The 23281-nt window shown below is 31.2% G+C and overlaps 1 protein-coding gene and 1 pseudogene across 1 annotated transcript; one reads left to right on the top strand and one right to left on the bottom strand.

Moving 5' to 3' along the window:
- Window positions 1-1851: 1851 nt before the first annotated feature.
- Window positions 1852-8733, top strand: LOC107862216 (annotated as a pseudogene).
- Window positions 8734-11068: 2335 nt separating this feature from the next.
- LOC107867486 (L-lactate dehydrogenase B) lies at window positions 11069-13123 on the bottom strand. Its single transcript, XM_016713744.2, has 3 exons — window positions 12590-13123; window positions 11775-12043; window positions 11069-11695 (listed from the first exon to the last, which is right to left on the bottom strand). The coding sequence occupies exons 1-3, from the start codon at window positions 12927-12929 to the stop codon at window positions 11252-11254; spliced, it is 1053 nt and encodes a 350-aa protein (XP_016569230.1). The 5' UTR covers window positions 12930-13123; the 3' UTR covers window positions 11069-11251.
- Window positions 13124-23281: the final 10158 nt, after the last annotated feature.

The following is a 23281-nucleotide window of genomic DNA, read 5'->3' as shown; positions in this document are numbered from 1 at the left end:
TATTTAATTGACTATTATGTTCAAAACTAATTTATTTCCACAAATCACAATAATTAATAATTTAAAATATTTAAAAAACATATAAAAATTCTATTGACTCTCATTATTTTAGCAATGCCACATAAATTGAGATAAAAGAAAAAGTACTGCAAATCATAATAATTAACAACTTAAAATATTTAAAAGATATATAAAAAATTTAGTTGATTCTCAAAATTGTATCGAAATCACATAAATTGGGACACAAGGAGTAAATATATTATTTGATAATTACGTAAAAATTATTATAAATCACAATAATTAACAAGTTAAAATATTTTTTTAAAAATCGATAAAAGTTCTATTCAACTCTCAAAATTTTATTGGTGCACCATAAATCATGACAAAATAAAAAATTATCTTAATTAATTGCAGCTAAATATTTAAAGTAAATAAATTTTATTATTTTAATTGACTTTTATATACAAAATTAATATTTTTATTTATTTATTTATTTTAGTAAATTTAACTTTTAAACTTATGTGTTTCTTATATAGAAATATTAATATTTAAACTTAACTTTAAATTTTTAAAGTAAAAAATTAATAAATTTAATTTAATAAAATAAATTTCTAAGGAATGTTTTTTTAGAATTTGTGTTGGGTCAATATGTATCAAGCTAAAAAGAAATAAAGAAAAATATATAGTAAAATTTTATTATTGTGAAAGATAAATATAATGTACTATCCAATAATGTTTAATAATATCATATTTTGCATATGCAAATATAGCATCCCGTATTTAATTAATATACTATTTCGGTAAATTATCGATGATTATTATTAGATATGATAAAATTATATTAATTTTTATAGTAATAACATAATCAATCGCTCTTAATTAGTTATTATGAGTCATCTAGGTATTAAGAAAATAAATAACATTTAATGAAAAATAAAATAGACATAAAATGCGAAATTAACTCTTAATGTTTTAAATTAAATTTTCGTCTTTCGAACGATGATTTTACTATTCACTCCTTATTATAAGTCATTTATGTATTAGAAAAATAAGAATAACAAAATGATATGTCAACATAAAATATTTGATTGACTATCAAAATTATATTAGTGTCACATAAATTGGGACGGAATAGAAGAAGATATAAAACAACATATATTATTTGAAAATGAAATAAAAAGTATTGTAAATAACAATAATTAACAAAAAAAAATAAAAAATTGATTGATTTATGCTGCTTCAATCGTGATTTTAATGTATCACCCGCAATTAATTATTATAAGTCACTTATGTATTCAAAAATTAATAATAAAAATTTTCATGATATTTTTTTTAAAAAAATAAAAATTACTACATATACTCAAAGGGCAAAAGAGTAAAAACACACAATAGATAAATGTAGAGAAATCAAGAAACACCAAATGAATTATTAACATTTGTAACAATTGGTAAAAACAATTTGTAACATTTGTAACAAATGACGTGGTAAATGACGTGGCGGGCGTGGCAGCTGACGTGGGGGAGAGTGTGTTACACTTACTAAAAAGGGTTTAAAATGTTGTTTTTTAGTGGGTTCAGGGGTCCAGATGATAAACATGTAAGTAAAAGTATTCAACTTACAAAATTGACATAATACAGGGATCCAAAAGGTCATTTTACCTATATATAAAAGAGAAATAAGACCATGCTAATGTGGCATGTCTAAGAGGCCAGCATTAGCATTTTACTTTTTTCTTTCATATTAATTAAAACATTACAGATATAGGAAAATGAAAGATTGGATCCTAGGTTCACAGTGAAAAGTTAAAAAGCTAGCCAGGGGAGAGAAATATTAAGAGGGTGAAAAAGGAAATGAGGTTTCACGTAGGATCTCATCGGAGGCCATTCTCTCTCCACCAGACACTCATCGACACTGTAGCTGTCACTGTCATTAGTCTGTTGTTCGTTAGTTTTAGGTTCGTCGATCCGTCTATTCATCTACCAGTAACCACCTCTGAAAAAGTAGAAAATGATGATGATGATAAATCAGCCGATATAAATCTTCACAATGCTCAACCACTCTAAACATGCACAACTGTGGAGGAAATGAGACAAGTTTTTAATCGCGGCTTTGAAGCTACTAATGGTAGTACTACTGCTAAACTACTACATTTCATGTCATTTTTATTGTCATCTACTAGCTCTGTACCAATTTATTTGATCCCGTTAGAATTTCGAGAGTCAAACAGGTTGCTCTTTCCCCGAAATTTCTTTGTATGCTTTTTACATATTTTAAGTTGTTACTTATAGTGCTATTAAGTAGTTTTTGAATGTGATATATAATTCTATTTTAAAAAATTAAAGCTTTTGTGCTTGAAATCATGAACAGAATTTAGAAGTTTGAATCTCGAATCAAGTTGATAAAAAATTGTTATATGTTTTGGATAATTAAGGAATCGCTAATGGCGATTTTCAGGTGCTGCGAGAGTTCGAGCGCTTCCACCGGAGGAGTTCTGTAGACATGGATTTATGTTGGGCAAAGCATTAGAAGCAGGTTTTGGTAATGAGATGTACAAAATATTAACTGCGGAAAATATTAACTACTCCAACCTTTAATATTTTTTTGTTGAAGCATCTACATATTAAAATGGATCCATAATCTCATATTGTCTTACAAGTAGTTTCTTTGAGAATGAGATCCAAAACAAAAGCAGAAGAACACATCTCCAGTATTCTAACATATGTTATTAAGGTTCTTCACTGAAAATTGTAAGTATATGCATTCAATTCAATATAGATGAATGATATTCTAGCATGTTACTTCTTCATTTGTTCTTTTATTTAATTAAATTTGTTAGTTTAATCAATCATATAGGTTAAATATTTTTTATATGTGTAATAGATGCAGACAAATTGCGATGGTGAATAAGAGATACAAAATGATGAGGTGATAATTAACATCCTAAATGTAAACATGATGATAGATCATATTTCTTTATCCTGTGAATAATTTATTTTCTCCATAAGTCGATTAGTAGTTTTCATCATTGAATGTTAGCATTTAAATAGTATAAGATATAACTTTAACTATACGTAGCAAGTAAAATTTCATAAAATAGAGTGTATTAATTGAAGAAGACAGAAGAAAGAAAAACAATTTATTCATCGCTTATCCTGGCTTAACACATTCTTACTGGTTTCTTCATTATTGGCTTCTTCAGTAAGCATTTAGCAATGGAATAGGAGATACAATTGTTGATGCTTCAATTATGGAGAAAATTGATGAAACTATCTCTAATGAAAAAAGAAAAGTCAAAGAACTTATTAAAGTTGCTCAAGAAAAGCAGTTAGAAGCCGAACCAGGGCGAACATTGATGGAATCATTCGAGAAAAGAGTGAACCAGGTACTTTTTGTATATGGCCATTCATTTTTTTCCTTGATTTTGTATGATAACGTTGTAATAATTTTTTTTTGGTAATCTTAGGTGTTGAATAAAGCTCGTGATGATGCTGGAAGCAGTGCAGAGAAGAGTTTATCAGAGAGCAATAATCTTATAGCTATGATTACAGCTGGGTCCAAGGGAAGTTTTATCAACATATCTTAGATGACTGTTTGTGTGGGACAATAGAATGTTGAGGGGAAACGTATTCCTTTTGGGTTTATAGACCGTACTCTTCCTCATTTTACCAAGGATGATTATGGTCCAGAAAATCGTGGTTTTGTGGAGAACTCATATCTCCGGGGACTCACCCCACAAGAGTTTTTATTCCATGCTATGTGATTCAAGAATGACAACGGAAGGCACAAAACACACTCCAAATCAGTCCACAAACTTAAGGATCCAAGGACCAAGATGGAGACCACTCTCGGATTTGCTATCAACAAGAAGAATACAAGATACAATGTGTATTTAACACCAAAACAGCAACAAGAACAGGAACAAGAACAAGATTAACACAAGATAAAAAGAAGACACAAGATTCGAATTTAACAATAACAATAAGAACACAAGATTACAACATAAACAATAAACAAGATTACAAGAAGGTCAAAGGACAGATAGATAGACCACATGAAGGTATAATCTTAAGAATCCAAGAATGGACAATCTTGGACCCTTAACACTACACACAACAATAAACATATCTCTTACAAAGACACAAGATCAGAATCCACCTCCCAAGCATCAATGTTTCCAAGCAAACAACAACAAAAGAGAATCCACCCTATTGTTGTGTCACGCCCCAAAATCCCATCGGGCCGGACTGGCACCCGAAGCCGAGAAGGCCCGGGAGAACCCATTCAAATACCTGTACTTTCACTTACATGTCACCAAAAATTGGACAGCACTTCGTTGCATATAGAAGGATCTAATTACCTGTATCAGCACAACACGCGCAAATATATATATATATATATATATAATACTTGGCCGTCGAGGCCACCACATATACAGATATAACATCACTATATAAACTTCCATGACTTTACCCTTCCTTATGTCTACAAAGCCTCTAGGATATACATGACATAACTAGGGTCGGGACAAACCCCCGCCCACACATGACTCATGTACAATAACAAAACATAAGGAACCGACTCGGAAATCTCCGAAGCAAACTGGAGCTCACCAACAATAGCTGTATGACCTGGCTCCTACTTGTGCGGTGTATGAGCTGAGGTACCTGTGCCTGCAGCATGAAATGCAGGTCCCCCGTGAGGGACGTCAGTACGAAATATGTACTGAGTATGTAAAGCTGTAAATAATCACATATGATATAGGAGCTCAATAGAATTCAGATTCAAGTGAATAAGTCGTAATAGGAGTGGACCACACTTACTAGAACTTGTGACAACCTGTACATTGTATTTATTCAATCACTTTACATTCGTTCTTATCGTCTTTGTAATCATTACTGTACTGTACTGTGACCATTAGGCTACCTCCAGTACATATCAACTGGGATCGACCCATGCTAGGCTTATGCCCCTGGGATACCACCCATAAACACATAAATAGGGATCGACCCATGCTAGGCTTATGCCCCTGGGATACCACCCGATAAGAGAGAACTTCCATCACTTAGTTCAATTAATCTTTGAGATTGTTATTTCGGTCGCCACCACATTTTTGATACTTTGAAACAATGATACATCAATAGGAACCAAGTAATAGACCTTCTATACAATAACGATGTAATAAAGACTCATTGGTACATCAACAATGTGTTTCAGAATCATCAATATCACAACAATGAAATAGGAGCCTTTTGGTATATCAATGAAACATTTTGACACTTTATAGAATGGAAACAACTTCGTTGGTAACGGAGAACAATACATGTTTTTGGATAACCTCGGAATCTTACTTGATGGAACATTGGTGTTTTCATGCCAAAGAACATTGTTAGAGTATGCTTTACATACCTCGTTGTAGATTCGGATACCAATTCAACACAACTTCCCGCCTTTACAAATCACTTATCTACAATGAAATGTTTGGCATCTAGTATTAGCAACCCAACACCACAATTCTCTTCCATAATTCCATACTACCAATATTTGCAAAACATTCCAAAAATCAACTTGAACAATAGGTTTATGTGTATATATATATATAATCATCATTTCAATACCACATCATCAATACCACATCATCACACCAAATTCCTTCACTATTTAACATAATCCAACATCATTTCCCAATCATCTTTCAACAACAATCAAATAACATACTTCTTATGCTCACATGCATATATATATATATATACATATACATATAAATAACACCAACATAATTTACATCCTTACCATAAAATGGCCCTTTTGATTTTGAAGTCTTGTTGGCACAAATAAGGGGTGCTTCTCGAAGCCCTTGAGATGGTGAACACAACTACGGAATCAATTTGGATTTTCTACGGTTGAATCACAAGATATTTGGAGTTGAAATTAGGCTAGGGTTTTTTATTTTTAATAATTTGATGATAATTGATGGATATGAGACTAATTATATGTATATAATGACCAATTTTCGTCCATGAGGTGATGGAAAATGACCATATTGCCCTTAAAAATTTAAGTAAATCCGAATCTGTCCATGGTGGACTGTTTTGATAGGCTAAAGTAAATCGGCCATAACTCTTTGCTCCGACATCGGATTTGGGTTAAATTGGTATCGTTGGAAAGATAATTCAAAGGACTTTCATTTCATATAAAGTAGGACACCCAGTTCGTCCTGTACAAGGAGTTATGATCGTTTGAACTTGACCCTAAAAATCTATTTTGAGAGGCTGAAGTAAAACGAGTATAACTCCTTACTCAGATGTTGGATTTGGATGAAACCAATTGCATTGGAAAGAAGACTCAAAGATCTTTCTTCTAATGTGTGGTATCTCTCCCAGTTCATTATATTGAGGGAGTTATGATCGTTCAAAGTTGATCCAAAAAACTGGCAGGCCTCAGTAGTTTGTATGTAGGAAATTTTCCTGCACATTTACCGTTCACAACATCTCGGCCACCGTTTTGTAGTTTCGAACGTGCTCGATTATATCCGAAACTTATCCGTTTTTGGAAATCTTTATATCGTTGGAAAGCTTATTCAATAACCTTCGTATGGAACCATCGACGGGCAAATTCTGGTATAAATAAGGTCAATTCCTATACACATATAATCAAACTATACACTTGAAACCATCTCAAAATAATCAATACTCATACTTAAACTCATATATACCTAACTTAGGATCAATACATATACTCCAACACATATAACAATGGCTAATGCACGTAATTAAGTACGGGGTGTTACATGTTGTATCATAGTTTCGGTTTTGCCTCCAAAGAGAAAAGAGGACTTGTGTTTTCCAATGTCTTAATACTTACAACATCATCAATAAACTAAGTCTAAAATCCCTACAATGTTCTATTTATACTAGGTTACAAATAAAATACAAAAAGACCAAAAGGCTCCTTAGAGACTTAGGTGCCCATTAAGTGTAATATGTTGGCTGATTTTTAGTGAACTTAGGTTCCCTTTTGCACTTCAATTGCACACACCAAGTCTCAGATCCAAAATGCACTCCCATAAGTCCATATCCGTAATTATTTCCATATCACTATGGGTGGTAGATAAGGTCTGATTGATACTGCTATGAAAATTTCTGAGACCGAGTACATCCAGAGGCTGTTAGTGAAGTCCATGGAGGATATCATGGTCAAGTATGATGGTACTATTAGGAATTCACTGGGTAATGTCATCCAGTTTCTGTATGGGGAAGATGGGATAGATTCTGTTTGGATTGAGACACAGAAGTTGGATTCTCTGAAAGCAAAGAGATCAACATTTGATGCCCTGTATGTATATGAGATAGACGATCCTAACTGGAACCCAAGTTACATATTGCCCGAAACTGTCAAAGATCTAAAAAGTATTTGGGAGATTTGCAGTGTGTTTGATGCAGAGGTTCAGAAGCTTGAAGTTGATAGACACCAGCTTGGGACAGAGATTATTGTAGCAGGTGACGATTCTTGGCCACTTCCTGTTAACATTCAGAGGCTTGTCTTGAATGCCCAAAAGATACTTAAGATAGATTTTTAGAGGCCCTTCGATATGTATCCTATGAAGATTGTAGAAGTTGTTGATAAATTATAAGAGACTATCAAGTTTGTTCCTCGTAATGACTACCTCAGCATGGTGTCTCAAAAGAATGTCACTCTTTTCTTCAATATCTTACTCCGTAGTGCCTTAGCGAGCAAAAAGGTTCTGAAGGAGTATAGGCTTAGCCGAGAGGCTTTTGAATGAGTAGTTGGTGAGATAGAGTCTCGCTTCTTACAGTCCCTTGTGAAACCAGAAGAGATGATTGGTTGTGTTGTTGCACAGTCTATTGGTTAGCCTGCCACACAAGTGACTCTTAATACATTTCATTATGCTGGTGTGAGTGCCAAGAATGTTAAGCTTGGTGTGCCAAGGTTGGGGGAGATTATCATTGTTGCGAAGAAGATCAAAACACCTTCTCTTTCTGTGTACTTGAAACCTGAGGTAGGCAAAACAAAAGAGAGAGCCAAAACTGTCCAGTGTGCCTTGGAATATACCACTTTGTTGAGTGTTACTCAAGCCACAAAAGTGTGATATGATCTAGATGAGCACCCTTATTAAGGAAGATGTTGAATTCGTCAAGTCATACTATAAAATGCCAGATGAAGAGATTGACCTGAACAAAATCTCCCCGTGGTTGCTTCGCATTGAGTTAAATCGTGAAATGATGGTAGATAAGAAACTTAATATGGCTGACATTGCTGAAAAGATCAATCTTTAATTCGATGATGACTTAACCTGTATCTTTGATGATGATAATGCAGAAAAACTGATCCTTCAAATTCGTATTATGAATGATGAAGCTCCAAAAGGTGAATTGGATGAATTTGTTGTGGATTGATGTATTCCTTAAGAAGATCGAAAGTAATATGCTTACGGAGATGGATCTCCGAGGTATTCCAGATATTAACAAGGTGTTCATAAAGAACAGTAAGGTGCATAAGTTTGATGATAATGAAGGATTTAAAGCAAAAAATGAATGAATGTTGGACATTGAGGGTGTAAATCTTTTAGCCGTTATTATACACGAAGATGTTGATGCAAGCAGAACAACAAGTAATCACTTAATAATATCATGAAGTGTTAGGACGATCACAACATAAATAAATTAAAAGAAAATATAAAATTGATTGAAGAAAATAATTAAATTTTTATCACCGTGCGAAGCGCGACCAATTTTCCTAGTTACTAATACTATATTATCATTATATTCTATATTAGATTCCTAAAATCGAAATTCTAGCTCCTGGTGCTTTATTATTGATGAATTTTTATATTTTTTTAAAAACTAAGCCATTTACCAGAGTCTAGGTCCCTGAGGAGGTGATGGAAGGTTTGGCTTGGACCACTATCACGTCAATTGCATAATATCAGAGGGCATGAATTAGGGGCATAAAAAAATCGAATCTATCAAGAAATCTAATCAATTAAAATATTATTAATTTATTTTATTATATTATTGAATTAATGATTTTTAATGATTGTATAAACTTTTTATTGGATTATTGATTTCATAGAATGTAGGTAGATCTTACCATATCTTGAAAGTGGAGAGATTATTTTAAAAAGACACTCTGCTTAATGCTCGCGGATATGACAAAACATCTTCGGGATTCAACAAGATGAGATGATATAATGTGTAGGGGTGGATCAAGAGGGTTAATTACAGAACAGAAAAGGTTCAAAAATATTCTTGAACTATCTGAAATAGCTTAAAAATACCCTTCGTTAAATTTTTGGCTGAAAAATACCCCCTCGTTAAATATTTGGCTCAAAAATAGCTCTCCCTCTAACGGAATTCAGAAAAGGGTCAAAAATACCCCTGAACTATCTGAAATGGGTCAAAAATATCTCTCTGTTAAATATTTGACCCAAAAATACCCCTCCCTTTAACGAAATTAAATTATTTCGATTGAATTAAACTCTAACTTTAACTTTTTAACCCTAATACTTTAATTTTTTTACATAAAAGTATTTTTGTAATTTTAAAAATAAGATAATAAAAAAAAGTATTTGAATTACAATATAAATTGGTTGAATTTGATTTGAAAAATAAACATACATTTATTCTAAAAAGGTATCTTCACATTACATCTTTTTAATCTTTAAAGAAATTAACGAAATATAAATTAACGAAATTAATGAAATATAAATTTTCAATGAAATATAAATTTTCACTTAAAGAAATTAACGAAATAAAAAGTAAATGATGAACTTTATATAAATTAACGAAATAATTGAAACAATTTAATTTCGTTAAATATCCATCTGTTAAATATTTGGCTAAAAAATACCATCCCCTTAACGAAATTAAATTATTTCGATTGAATTAAACCCTAACTTTAACTTTTTAATCCTAATACTTTAATTTTTTTACATAAAAGTATTTTTAAAATTTTAAAATAAGATAATTAAAAAAATATTTGAATTATAATATAAATTGGTTGAATTTGATTTGGAAAATAAACATACATTTATTCTAAAAAGGTATTTTCACTTTACATATTTTTAATCTTTAAAGAAATTAACGAAATATAAATTAAATGATGAACTTTATATAAATTAACGAAATAATCAAAATAATTTAATTTCGTTAAATACCCCTCTGTTAAATATTTGGCTCAAAAATACCCCTCCCCTTATTGAAATTAAATTATTTCGATTGAATTAAATCCTAACTTTAACTTTTTAACCCTAATATTTAATTTTTTTACATAAACGTATTTTTTTTAATTTTAAAAATAAGATAATGAAAATAGTATTTGAATTATAATATAAATTGGTTGAATTTGATTTGAAAAATAAACATACATTTATTCTAAAAAGGTATTTTTCACTTTACATCTTTTTAATCTTTAACGAAATTAACGAAATATAAATTAACGAAATTAACAAAATATAAGTTTTCACTTAAAGAAATTAAAGAAATATAAATTAAATGATGAATTTTATATAAATTAACGAAATAATCAAAATAATTTAATTTCGTTTAGGGAGGGGTATTTTTGAGCCAAATATTTAACAGGAGGAGTATTTTTGATCCTTTTTTGAATTTTGTTAGAGGAAGGGATACAAAGGATATTTTTAAGCTCTTTTGGATAGTTCAAGGTATTTTTGAGCCTTTTCCGATTACAGAACCGCCCAAGGTCGGTAACTTTTGTCTAGATCTGCATATTTGTTAAAAATTCTTAAAATATTTATAAATGTTTGAATGCGACTCAATTATTATTATAATATTTTTACGAACTCATTTGCCGCAATTCATAATCTTTCAAATCTTGAATCTACCTATGAAATGATGTGATATTGAAATTTACAAATGGTGAACTCCCATCGGATGCATAATCTTAATTCCCTTCACCTTAGCCAGAGCAAAATGCCCTCTGCTAAGAACATCCAAAAATAACTTTTTGAATCATAACAAGTTCAAAGACAAGTTGCAAAGCTGCTATACATTATAACGGGTCTTAGATCTAATCTCAAGCATATAGAAGTATGATAAAATCAGATTTCTATTAAAACAGGCATCAAAGGTCTGTTACAATTTATTTCAAAGTTAGCACCACAGAGCACTAGCAGGCAGCCAATATATCATATGACCAACTGCTATAACACAAAGTTAAGCAAACAAAATTCAACAAACCGTGCGGTAAAAAAAACAGCATAGTAATTCCATTTCAAATTCCCAACTGATTCTGCACTTCCAAAATAGTCTTAGCAGAGTTCCTAAGCCGTTCAATTTCTTCATCGGTAAGATGCACGTTCGTCACGCCCAAAACTCCACTTCTTCCAAGCTGTGCAGGCAAGCTCAAGAACACGTCGCCGCCATCAATGCCATAGAACCCCTTAGCAAGAACCGAAACAGGATGAATCCTTCGTTGATCGCGAAGTATGGTTCGAGCCAAGTTAGCAACAGAATAGCCAATTGCCCATGATGTGTAGCCTTTCAGACTAATCACTTCATATGCACTGCGCACAACTTCCTGGTGGATTTTTTCCAGTGTCTTTTTCTCTAAGGCAATTTGTTGCCTTTCCAGGAAGCTAAGGACTGGCACACCTCCTACACTAATGCCTGACCATAGTGCCACTGAGCTGTCACCATGCTCTCCAACAATGTATGCCTAGCATATACAAGTATCACATGGTTGAACTAAGTATTGTTAGGCGTCCAAGTATCAAAATAGAAAATTAAACACTAACCTGGACATCCTGGGCATTAACATCAAGATGATCAGCAATCAGAAACCGAAACCTGGAAGAATCCAAATTCGTACCCGACCCGATAACCCGATTCGCCGGAAAACCCGACAACTTCCAAGCAACATACGTCAAAATATCTACCGGATTCGAAACAACCAACAATGTTGTCTCCGGTGAATACTTCACAAGCGACGGAACAATACTCGTAAACAAAGCAACATTCCTCTGTAACAAATTCAACCTACTCTCACCCGGATTCTGTCGTGCACCTGTTGGAAAAATATATTTAGGAAGAAGAACACAAAGACGAATACTTGACAATACCAACAATGAACACATAATTGAGGCTTCAAACATGTGCAAAATGCATTTTCCTTTCTTCTGCGAGTTTGTTAGGGGATTATACACAAATAGTTTTAGCGGAAGAAATCCTTATGGAAAGTAAAAAAAATCAGAACTAGATCTTTTGGGAAAGAAAATACTCTGAAAAAGTTTTCTTGTAAAGATGCCTTGGAAATAAGAGTGAGTTGATTTACAAAATATTATACACTATAATATAAACTTGACCTGCACTATTTTGAAAAAGTTTTCTATAAAGATGCCTTGGAAATAAGAGAGTTTTGTAAACTGTTAATCTATAAAATATTATATATAATAAACTTAATCAATGCTAGTGCAGGCCATTCAATTTTTATAGTGAAAAAACAAATATTCAATGAAAAGACACACCCATTGAAAGATCCACCATTCAGCACCTTTTCATCAAAAGATTTACTATTAATAATTTTAACTTAAACAGAAAGATCCAACAGCACCTGCAGTAACAATACAAAGATCCGACCCGGATGTAACCGAATAGTCCACCGACGCATGGATTTTCGTACGTGGCAGAAACGCTGCCGCGTGCTGAAGATCCAGCATTTCTCCACGGAGTTTGTCGGACTTAGCGTCGACGAGTGCAAGCTCGTCGACGAGGTCCTGTGTGAGGATGGTTTGAGCTATTGCCATGCCGACATTACCAACGCCGATGACCGAGATTTTTGTGTGGCGTTTAGTCGGTGAAGGAGGGGCAGTATGGGAAATTGACTTGAAGAATGCTTGGCTCAGGTCTAAACCACCCGGACCAAGTGATGAAGATGAAGTGCTCTTTTGCATCGTTCGTTTACTAATTGTGTGTTAAGAAAAGATTAGTTGTGTGTTTAAGCAGAGAAATTAACGTTGTAATTGGAGTTTAATGGTGAACGAAGAAGAATTTTTGCAGTTATATAGAGAGAGATTTAGACCGAGGGAACAAAGTAATGGGAAGTTGGTAAAGTATGTGGGATTTTTCAACGGTTAATCTTCCAAGAAACCTTGGAAAAAAAGTTTCAATTTATTTGGCTATTTTCCTATTTAACTCGTTCCAAATAAGATCATTTCTTTTTTAATAACTTTTTCCAAATTTCCTTTTTATAAAATATGTTTAAAATTTAAAAATTTAAATACATTTTAATATTTAATTTAGAATTGTTTAAATATTTTGAGATTTTTATAAAATTTATATCAAATCAAAATTAATCTATAAATAAAAATGAAGAAAGAATTACTCATATATTACTACTTATAATCTTTGTCAAGGAGCTAAGTACAATCTAAGGAGCTACTACAAACTATATAATTCAATTGATAGAAACTTCTCACAAAAGATCTTCTTTAACATATATTTCTTTTAAAAAAAATAAAATTCAAAACATACTTTTTATTCGTTTTAGTTTCTTTGACTTACTTTTTTATTAGTATATTTTAAAAAAATATTTTTATTGTAATTTTTTAATTTTAATTTTTATATAACATGTTTGAAAACAAAAAACTATAAGACATGATGTCATAATTTAAAAATATTTTTTATTTTATTAAATAATTTTGTATCAAATCAAAATAAAGAAACGATGAAATTTGAGGAAAGAAAATAAAACTTACATGAAATATGATGACGACGGTGGGAATTTAATTTGACACGGTGCATTTGATAACGCATTGTGGCCATTACTTTTGCTCCATGTTTAATGCTTCAAAAACTAGGGTGGTTTCCGGGTTAGCTATAGATCTATGCATCTTATTTTATTTTTTATATTATTTATTTATTTTTAAAATTAATTTTAAAATATAATAGTAAATGTCAGCTAATAAAGATATTATGGTAATATATTCATATTAATAATTATTTTTTAAATAAATACATCAAATTAAAATGTGATAAATAAAAAAAACACGTCAAATGGAATTTAAGGTTTCTGGAATAAATTGAATTTCTTGTGAGATAAGTCATCTCTTTTACGTATTACTCCATGATAACGCACTACAAACGATTGGAATTTTCCAATATTTCTCTGACCCATAAAAAGAAACTTGGTATCCCATGTCATTTTGAGACCCATTACACGTAGTATTAAAGTTTAAACATAAGTCGAAAAAGACTCATTAAACAATTTTTATATCATGAGACCCATTTGACCTCACTATATATGCTGAAATACCAGAAGAATATAAGCTGCATGATGGTCAAACCTGAAGCAGTGCTTATAACAAAGTGATTTTAAAAAAAAAAAAGTGTGAATAAAATCAAATTAAATGAGCTAGCTAGAGTACACTGGAAGTACGATTACTTATTTAGGCCCTGTTTGACTATGAAAATCATAATTTTTTGGAGTTGAAGTTGGAGTTGTGTTTGACCATGAATATAAATTAAAGTTGTTTTTGAAATTTTGTAAAAGAAGTATGAGTGAAAAAATTAAAAACTTGTTTTCACTTTTTCAAATACAATTCCGAAATTGTATTTGGAATTTTCATGGCCAAACGCATCTTGTTTTCACTTTTTTCACTAAATTAAAATAATTTTCCAAAAGAATAAAATAATTTTTATGCTCAAACGGCTACTTAATATCCTTTATAAACACGGTTTATTAACATGAACATTTCATAAAATTCAACCATGAAAAGTATTAGTAGTAGTAGGGGTTTCTTTTGTACTAGCATTATAAGATAATGCCCACTGAATTAGTTAAAACCAGGCCATTGTTTAGCATTGTTTCTGCGAGCGGTATTTATTAAAACTTTAATTCCATGGTTTGTCAAAAAGCCTTAGTCCAAAGCTTATTCCCTTCTTGCCTTTAACTTGTACTAGCACTAGAGGAGCATGACCCCTGTCAGCACGGGTTCAACATTAAAATATTTATTTATCTTTTTAATCTTGATATATTTAAATAAAAGGATTGCATATGTTTTCTAGGATTCATGCGAAATCTAGCATGAGTTCAACATATGTTATTTTAATATGTATTTAGATAATTTAAGTTGTTAACTATTGTAATTTATAAGATTTTTTATGTAATTTTCAAATTAATATACGTTACTTTTCTTGTCCAAATTTTTGTGGCATTGATAGTTAATTATATTTTAAAAATAATTTAAGTTTTTAATTATTGTGATTTATAATACATTTCTTCTATTTCAATTTTAGTGACACTAATATAATTTTAAGAGTCGACCAAATATTTTATATCTATTAAATTTTTTAAGTTGTTAATTATTGTGATTTCTAGTATTTTTCATGTAATTTTTTTGAAATATATAATACATTAAGTTGTTTTTAGATATTTTAAGTTGTTAACTATTGTAATTTATAATAATACTTTTTATGTAATTTTTGAATAATATAGGCTACTCTCCTTGTACAAAGTTCTGTGTTGACGATAGCCAATTATATTTTTTAAAATAATTTAAACTTTTTATCATTGTGATTTATAATATTTTTTTCTATTTCAACTTATGTGGCACAATGCTTAAATAATTATAATAATTAATTAGGGGTGATATAGTAAAATGTAATTATTATTATTTATTATTTTTATTATGTGTATGTGTTGATTCAAGAAGAATTTGGAAACATTTAGAAATGTGTTGAATGTTATAAATGTTAATAATCCATTTAGGGCTTCTTGATTTTCTACATTTATCTCTTGGATGTTTTTACTCTTTTGTCCTTTGAATATATGTAGTAATTTTTATTTTTTAAAGAAAATATCATGAAAATTTTTATTCATAGTATATATATATATAATAATATATATATATATATATATATATATATATGTATATATATTAAAATCGTGTATTCAATATTTTTAATTCTTCAATACATAAGTGACTTATAATAATTAATTGTGGGTGATACATTAAAATCACGATTAAAGCAGCAGAAATCAGTCAATTTTTTTTTTGATAATTATTGTTATTTACAGTACTTTTTATTTCATTTTAAAATAATATATGTTGTTTTATATCTTCTTCTGTCCCGTCCCAATTTATGTAGCACTAATATAATTTTGATAGTCAATCAAATATTTTATGTTGACATATCATTTTGTTATTCTTATTTTTCTAATACATAAATGACTTATAATAAGGAGTGATATAGTAAAATCATTGTTCGAAAGACGAAAATTTAATTTAAAATATTAAGAGTTAATTTCGCATTTTATGTCTATTTTATTTTTCATTAAATATTATTTATTTTCTTAATATCTAGATGATTCATAATAATTAATTAAGAGCAATTGATTATGTTGTTATTATAAAAATTAATATAATTTTATCATATCCAGTAGTAATCGTCGATAATTCACCGAAATAGTATATTGATTAAATACGGGATGCTATATTTGCATATGAAAAATATGATATTATTAAACATTATTAGATAGTGCATTATATTTATCTTTCACAATAATGAAATTTCACTATATATATATTTTTTAACTTGATACATATTGGCCCAACACAAATTCTAAGAAAATATTTATTAAAAAATTATTTTACTAAATTAAATTTATTAATTTTATACTTTAAAAATTTAAAGTTAAGTTTAAATATTAGTATTTCTATATAAGAAAAAAAATAATTTTAAAATTTAAATTTACTAAAATAAATAAATAAATGAAAAGATTAATTTTCTATATAAAAGTCAATTAAAATAATAAAATTGATTTACTTTAAATATTTAGTTGCAATTAATTAAGATAATTTTTTATTTTGTCATGATTTATGGTGCACCGATAAAATTTTGAGAGTTGAATAGAACTTTCATCTATTTTTAAAAAAAGTATTTTAACTTGTTAATTATTGTGATTTATAATAATTTTTACGTAATTATCAAATAATATATTTACTATTTGTGTCCCAATTTATGTGGCTTCGATACAATTTTGAGAATCAACTAAATTTTTTATATATCTTTTAAATATTTTAAATTGTTAATTATTATGATTTGCAGTACTTTTTCTTTTATCTCAATTTATGTGGCATTGCTAAAATAACGAGAGTCAATAAAATTTATATATGTCTTTTAAATATTTTAAGTTATTAATTATTGTGATTCGTGGTAACAAATTAGTTTTGAACATGATAGCCAATTAAATAAATAAATAATTTTTTTTACTTCCAATATGTAGTTATAATTAATTAATATAAATTAATAGAATATATTAAAAATTTAAATCATTATGATGAAACAATAAAATTATTATATATTGGGGCATGATATGTAATTAAGTGAGAGTGAAGAAGTTTTTTGGTAACTGCATGAGAGGTGGTCGAAACCACCTCTTCTATATAATAGAAATTTATTAGTTAGTTAAACTAAAAGTTGGTTTCCGTGAAGAAACCATCAACTAATTGGTTTGCATGGTACCAATTCAATCATTCTACATTCTTATACTCTATTCGTCCCATTTTACTCGTCCCAAATTTTCTAATTTTATTTTTCATTTTATTTGTCATTTTTCATTAATCAAAACAAGATAATTTTTTTTTCTTTTTACCCTTAGTATTAATTATTTTATCTCCAAATTAAAATATAAATATCATTTAATAGAGATACTAGAGTAAAGTAGCCATGTTATTAATTATTTTTTCTTAATCACTGTGCAATGTCAAATTGGGACGAGTAAAATGGGACGGAGGGCTGAGGAAGTATGCGATTTGATGCATATATTATTCCTTGGCAAAATGCTCTTCTGGACCCCTGTACTATATCAGTTTTGTAAGTTGGACACTTCTACTTACATGTTTGTCATCTGAACCCCTGAATCCATTAAAAAACAACTTTTTAAACACAATTTCTGATGTGGCATCCTATGTGGCTGGGACCACATAGGAGCGTGTGTTTTACACTCCAGCCGCGCGTCAGCCAATTAATAAAGGGCCCCAACGGTCAAAAAGTGCACTATAAATGCTACCTAAATACTCCTTCCTTATTTGTTTCAACAACTTTATTTTCATCCTTTCTTCTACATTTTTCTCTCTTCAAGTTCTTGTGCTTTAATTTTTTTTTCCTGCTATGCTTGTAATATTGGAAATTTCATTTTTTATGTAATTTTTTGCAATACCATGACAGTTCGAAATTGTTACTGTGGACTTTACGCGGAACTTAAGATGTCAAGAACACCAACCAATCCTGGAATAATGTTTTGGGGCTATCAAAAATATCAGGTTGGTACTGGTTGTGGATTCTTTCGATGGGCCAATGAAAATGAACAATATAAAGGTAGACATCGAAGGCAACGAAGACAACAAGGACCGGAAAGATATGGAAGACACGGAAGTGAAAGACCAAGAATTAGTATTGATATCACTGTTATCATTATTGTTGTCATCTGGTTTCTATCTGTTGTATTATTTAAGATGGCTTGATCTATGTAGTTGGTATGTACAATGAAATTAAATTAAAATTCAATGACAAACACCATTGCTAACATAGAAATGTGCAATATATAATGTCTTAACAAGAGTTGACATGAAAATGCTTGTCTTAACAACATCTTAAATGAGAAATGAACCATGTCTTAAAAAATTATCTTAACAACACTTGGGATCAATACAGAAAGAGAATTACACTATTGTGTTCCTTGAGTTCTTGTTGTGGACTGATTCTTGGTGGCTTGAGTGTTTGATGTGGCTTGAGTGGTTGTAGATAATTTTGCCTTTGATCTTTTGTTACTCTGTTGTTGTAGCTGTCTTTGAGTTACTGCAGCTCCACCTTTCCACCTTAGTCCATTTGGTTTGAAAACCAAGTTAATATTGGTTGGAACTGAACTAATAAGTGTTGGACTATGCAATACTCTATCAGTATTTCCAGATTGTAAAAAAAAAGTTATTCATGCACTAATTAAAATCAGTTAAATGTAAAGTACATTATATGAAACTTACCTTATCTACCACACTGCCACTTGGTCTAAACAGCACACCAAAACGTGCTTCTTTTGCCTTGGTCTTTTATATGTCACATTTGCACTACCTCTCAAAGTTGTACTAGTCTTCCTCTTTTGGGCACCAATACCACTAGTAGACTGCTGACTTGTAGATTGTGTAGCAGTAACACCCACTATTTTTGGTGCACTGTAAGCATTTGCAGGCCTTCCTAAACATCTTGGTGCACTGTGAGCATTTGAAGGCCTTCCTGCAGGCCTTCTGTTGCTTGATTTAGCATCTACAGGCATCTCTTCAGCAATTGTTGAAGCATTTACGTCTCTCACATCAGCAGCAGCTGCAGTACTAGTGCTGGCTTGCATACTTGGTTGACTGCCACAGCTACTACTGGAATTCTTTTTCTACAAAAAAAAAATGGAAAGATCAAAAACACATTCAAAAAGAGTAAAATTCATCAATTAAAAAAGATTTAGCTTACCAAAGTTGGATATCCTTTCTTGTTGTGTCCAATACACCTGCACACAGAACATGTCATCTTTTTTTCCTTTCTTGTAGCCTTTCCAAACTTCTTCTTAACAGCTTCATCCTTAGCTTTCTTTCTATTTTTACCTGGACTTCCTGGCATGAAAGTAATCTCAGGTGGCTCAATTGATGGTCTTGTGCTTCTTGGCCACATGTTAATATTTTTCATTGGTTGAATATACTTATCATATGCCTTTAGGTATATTTCGCTTTGATACCAGTGATCAACAAATGACTCCACATTACATCCCTTGTAATGCATTGCAGCAATTGCATGTGCACAAGGAATTCCCTTTAGTTGCCATGACCTACAACTACATTGCTTCCTCTTCACATTAACAACATGTGTATAAGGTGGATCACCAATCTCAAAACCCATATCACCATTAAACCTCGCCTCACAGTTAGCTGCATATTCTCCATTCTCTGCAAGAACTTCTATAGCCATTGGTGATACATCAATGATCCACTTTTCAGAAAAATCTCTCATTTGATTCATTCTTTCCATGACTTTGCATCTTATTTCCTCCAACATGGTGATAATTGTCTTGAACCTGCTATGTTCCTTAAAAAAGGCCCTACACCATGCCTCTTTGTTGTACTTGAGCAAATCTTCCACAATTTCAACACCCAACTCACTTAGTTTATTAAGTTTCTTTTGCAAGTACACTTCAAATGGGGCCATTGCAACTTGCCAGAATTTTTTCCTCCTTTCCTCACCACTCCAAATCTGCTTCCAGTTAGCTCATATATGTCTAGCACACCATCTATGCTCAGCGTTTGGCAGTATATTAGTAAGTGTCAAATGAAGACCCTATCAAAACATGTAAAACGGTAGTTAAACATTAAAGACATCATTGCAACAAACTAATAAATAACTGAAAAATATGAACATATGAAGAGTCATACCTTCTGCATATCAGACATTACTGTCAAGTCTTCACCCCCATTTTCTTCAAGTTTCAAATCATGGCTGATGCACCTAAGAAACCATGACCATATGTCCTTGGTTTCTTTATCAACCACAGCCCATGCTACAGGGTACATTTGAATATTTTTCATCTTTGAAAATGCAAGACAACAAGATACCTTTACATACACCCTTGAGAAAGGCAGCATCTAAACCAATTATTCTTTTGCATCCCTCTTTCCATCCACTTTTTAAGGCCCCAAGATAAATGTAAATGCCCATAAACACCTCTTTTCCAGGAATTGCATTTTTGGATGTCCTAATAGATACAGTGGTATCAGGATTGGTGGTCCTCAACTGTTCAGCATAGTCATACAACCTAGAAAACTCTTCAACTAAATCACCAAAATGTTCATTCATAATTCTGATTTTTGCCTCTTTACAGGTTGTTTTACTAACATACATCCCATAGTCCTTTCTTAAAAGTGCTTGAATCTGATGCAATTTTATTGATGGATCACTCATAATCATATCATTGTAATGCTTACTAATCCACAAAGGGTTGCACATCTTATTTCTTGTCCTTTTACAACACTTGTGTACAGGGAAGTAAGTTTTCAAAGTAAAAAATTATGTGTCATCAACACTTTCAAGAATAACCCAAGGACAACCCTTATGCTTACACTTAGCCCGTATTCTTTCCTTCTCATTAGGTTTTAACTTAAGGTTCACACCTTTTTCAATAGAGTAACTCTGCAGTGCCTCTCTAAACTCAATAGCATTCAAAAAAATCATATACAACTGAAAACATACCTTCTTTGCAGTTTTATCAAAGTAGATCTTGCTAGAAGAAGTTTTAGGTAGTGGGATCTACTACTTCATCATCATCAACAGGATCTCCTTCCTCTCCATCACTAATGTCACTACCCGAATTTGAACTATCAAAATAAGGGTCATCCCTACCCATTTTACCTTCATATCTAACCCTCTTTTTCTTACAAATATCCTCAAAACCAGCATCTATACCTACTGGTCTAGATGGTATCTCATCTAGATTTACCCTATCAGTCTTTTCTTTTGCTTATTTTTCAATGTTAGCCTTCCTATCTTGAAGCAACTCTTCATCAAAATCACTCAAATCTTCAATGTTTTCATTAACATCATAAAGTGAATCACCATCAAAATCAGTCCAATCAAAATCTAATTCCGAATCAGATGTTTGGAAATGGTATGCGTAGAAATCATTAAATTGACCTTCACCTAAGTCTTCACAAGAAACCTTAGCTTTTCTTTTTTCTGCCCTAGGAGGCTAATTTCCATTTATATATTCATCTTTATTTATATCCAATGGATGAGATGAAGACACATCAACCCTATCAGGTTCAAAAGGGGCTGCCACATCACCATTACTAAGTACTAACAATGGTGGAGTGGCTGCCACATCATCATTAACAAGTATAGGTTCATTAATTTGGTGAACAACATATACATCAACTAAATCTCCTTTTTTAAAAATACTGATAAGGCTTAAAACATCAACATCATTTTCTAACTTGTAATAATAGCCTTTTTTGTTTACTCTACTCCAAAAGGTTTTAATTTTTTTCACATCTAAATCTGTTGCTAAGTTATGAAACAACATAACATGAAACTCATCAACATCTACTCTAATTTTATCTGGAATACGAATTCCATTTGCATACCTTAAATTAGGGTCTGACAAAAAGACACCCCCATAGGTGAATTGAATTGTTACAATTATATCCATTAATTTACATAACTTGTACAATGACAGCATAACATATACATTAGGCAATTGTCACACCCCCTTTTTACGTACTCCAAAATGATTTATATTTTTAATTTCGAAAGGGTTTTATTATTTAAGTGACAAGAAATGAAAATTTGTTTCGGAAAAGGATTATTCACATTTTTTATTCAGAGTCGCCACTTGGCATAATCTGGTGTGCCAAGTCACCATTGGAAAATCCTTTTCAAAACCATTTGACTCTTTAAACTAGTTTGCGAGTAGAGATTCCGAATAATGAATTCTTTGACCGAGGGGAAGGTGTTAGGCACCCCTCGATCCCGTGGTTTGACCACGGTCGCTTGGCAGAGAGTATCGGCTAAATTGACATTACAAATGCATAAACCACACAAAGCACCCAAAAACAATCACTCAAGCAAACAAAACCAAATAATCCAAAATATAATGTCCAGTCCAATTATACAGTCCTGAAAAATAAAAAAAAATAAAAAAAATGCGAAAATATTCTATTCTAAGCTAATCCTAAACTACTCCTATGCTTTACCCGACGCCTCAGGCCTTGATCACGAACATCCTTAACGTACAAAATTCTTCGGGGCATTCCCCGGTGAGTAAATACAAATTACCTCGGGGCATTCCCCGGTTAAATAAATACACTTTCCAAATACGATAAACAAAACATTCAACAAATATTCCAATCATTCCAACACTACACCAATCCTAAACTTGCCTACCCGAGCTTGCTGTTTGCCTACCCTCTCGACGACATATCGCATTCAACATCAACAATGTATCAAAAATATCATAATATTCACTTTTATCAATTTTTGATTCCCGTCCCTAAATTTCATTTTAATACTAAATTTTCACAACTCACCATTTCTATTTCAGCGACCCACAATCACTTTTCAACGAAAATAAACAACGAGTCAATATCAAAATAACAAACTATCACCAAACCAGACAACATACATGCATCACCAACAAGTATCAAACAACACCCGAAGCTTAATCCAAATACCAAAAGCGTAGTAAACAATAAAATAGAAGTGGAAAAGAGTA

The sequence above is a fragment of the Capsicum annuum genome, chromosome 1, assembly GCF_002878395.1.
Source record: "Capsicum annuum cultivar UCD-10X-F1 chromosome 1, UCD10Xv1.1, whole genome shotgun sequence".
NCBI classification, from domain to species: Eukaryota; Viridiplantae; Streptophyta; class Magnoliopsida; order Solanales; family Solanaceae; genus Capsicum; species Capsicum annuum.
Note: the sequence above shows the minus strand (reverse complement) of the source record. Positions and strands in the feature narration are given on the sequence as shown.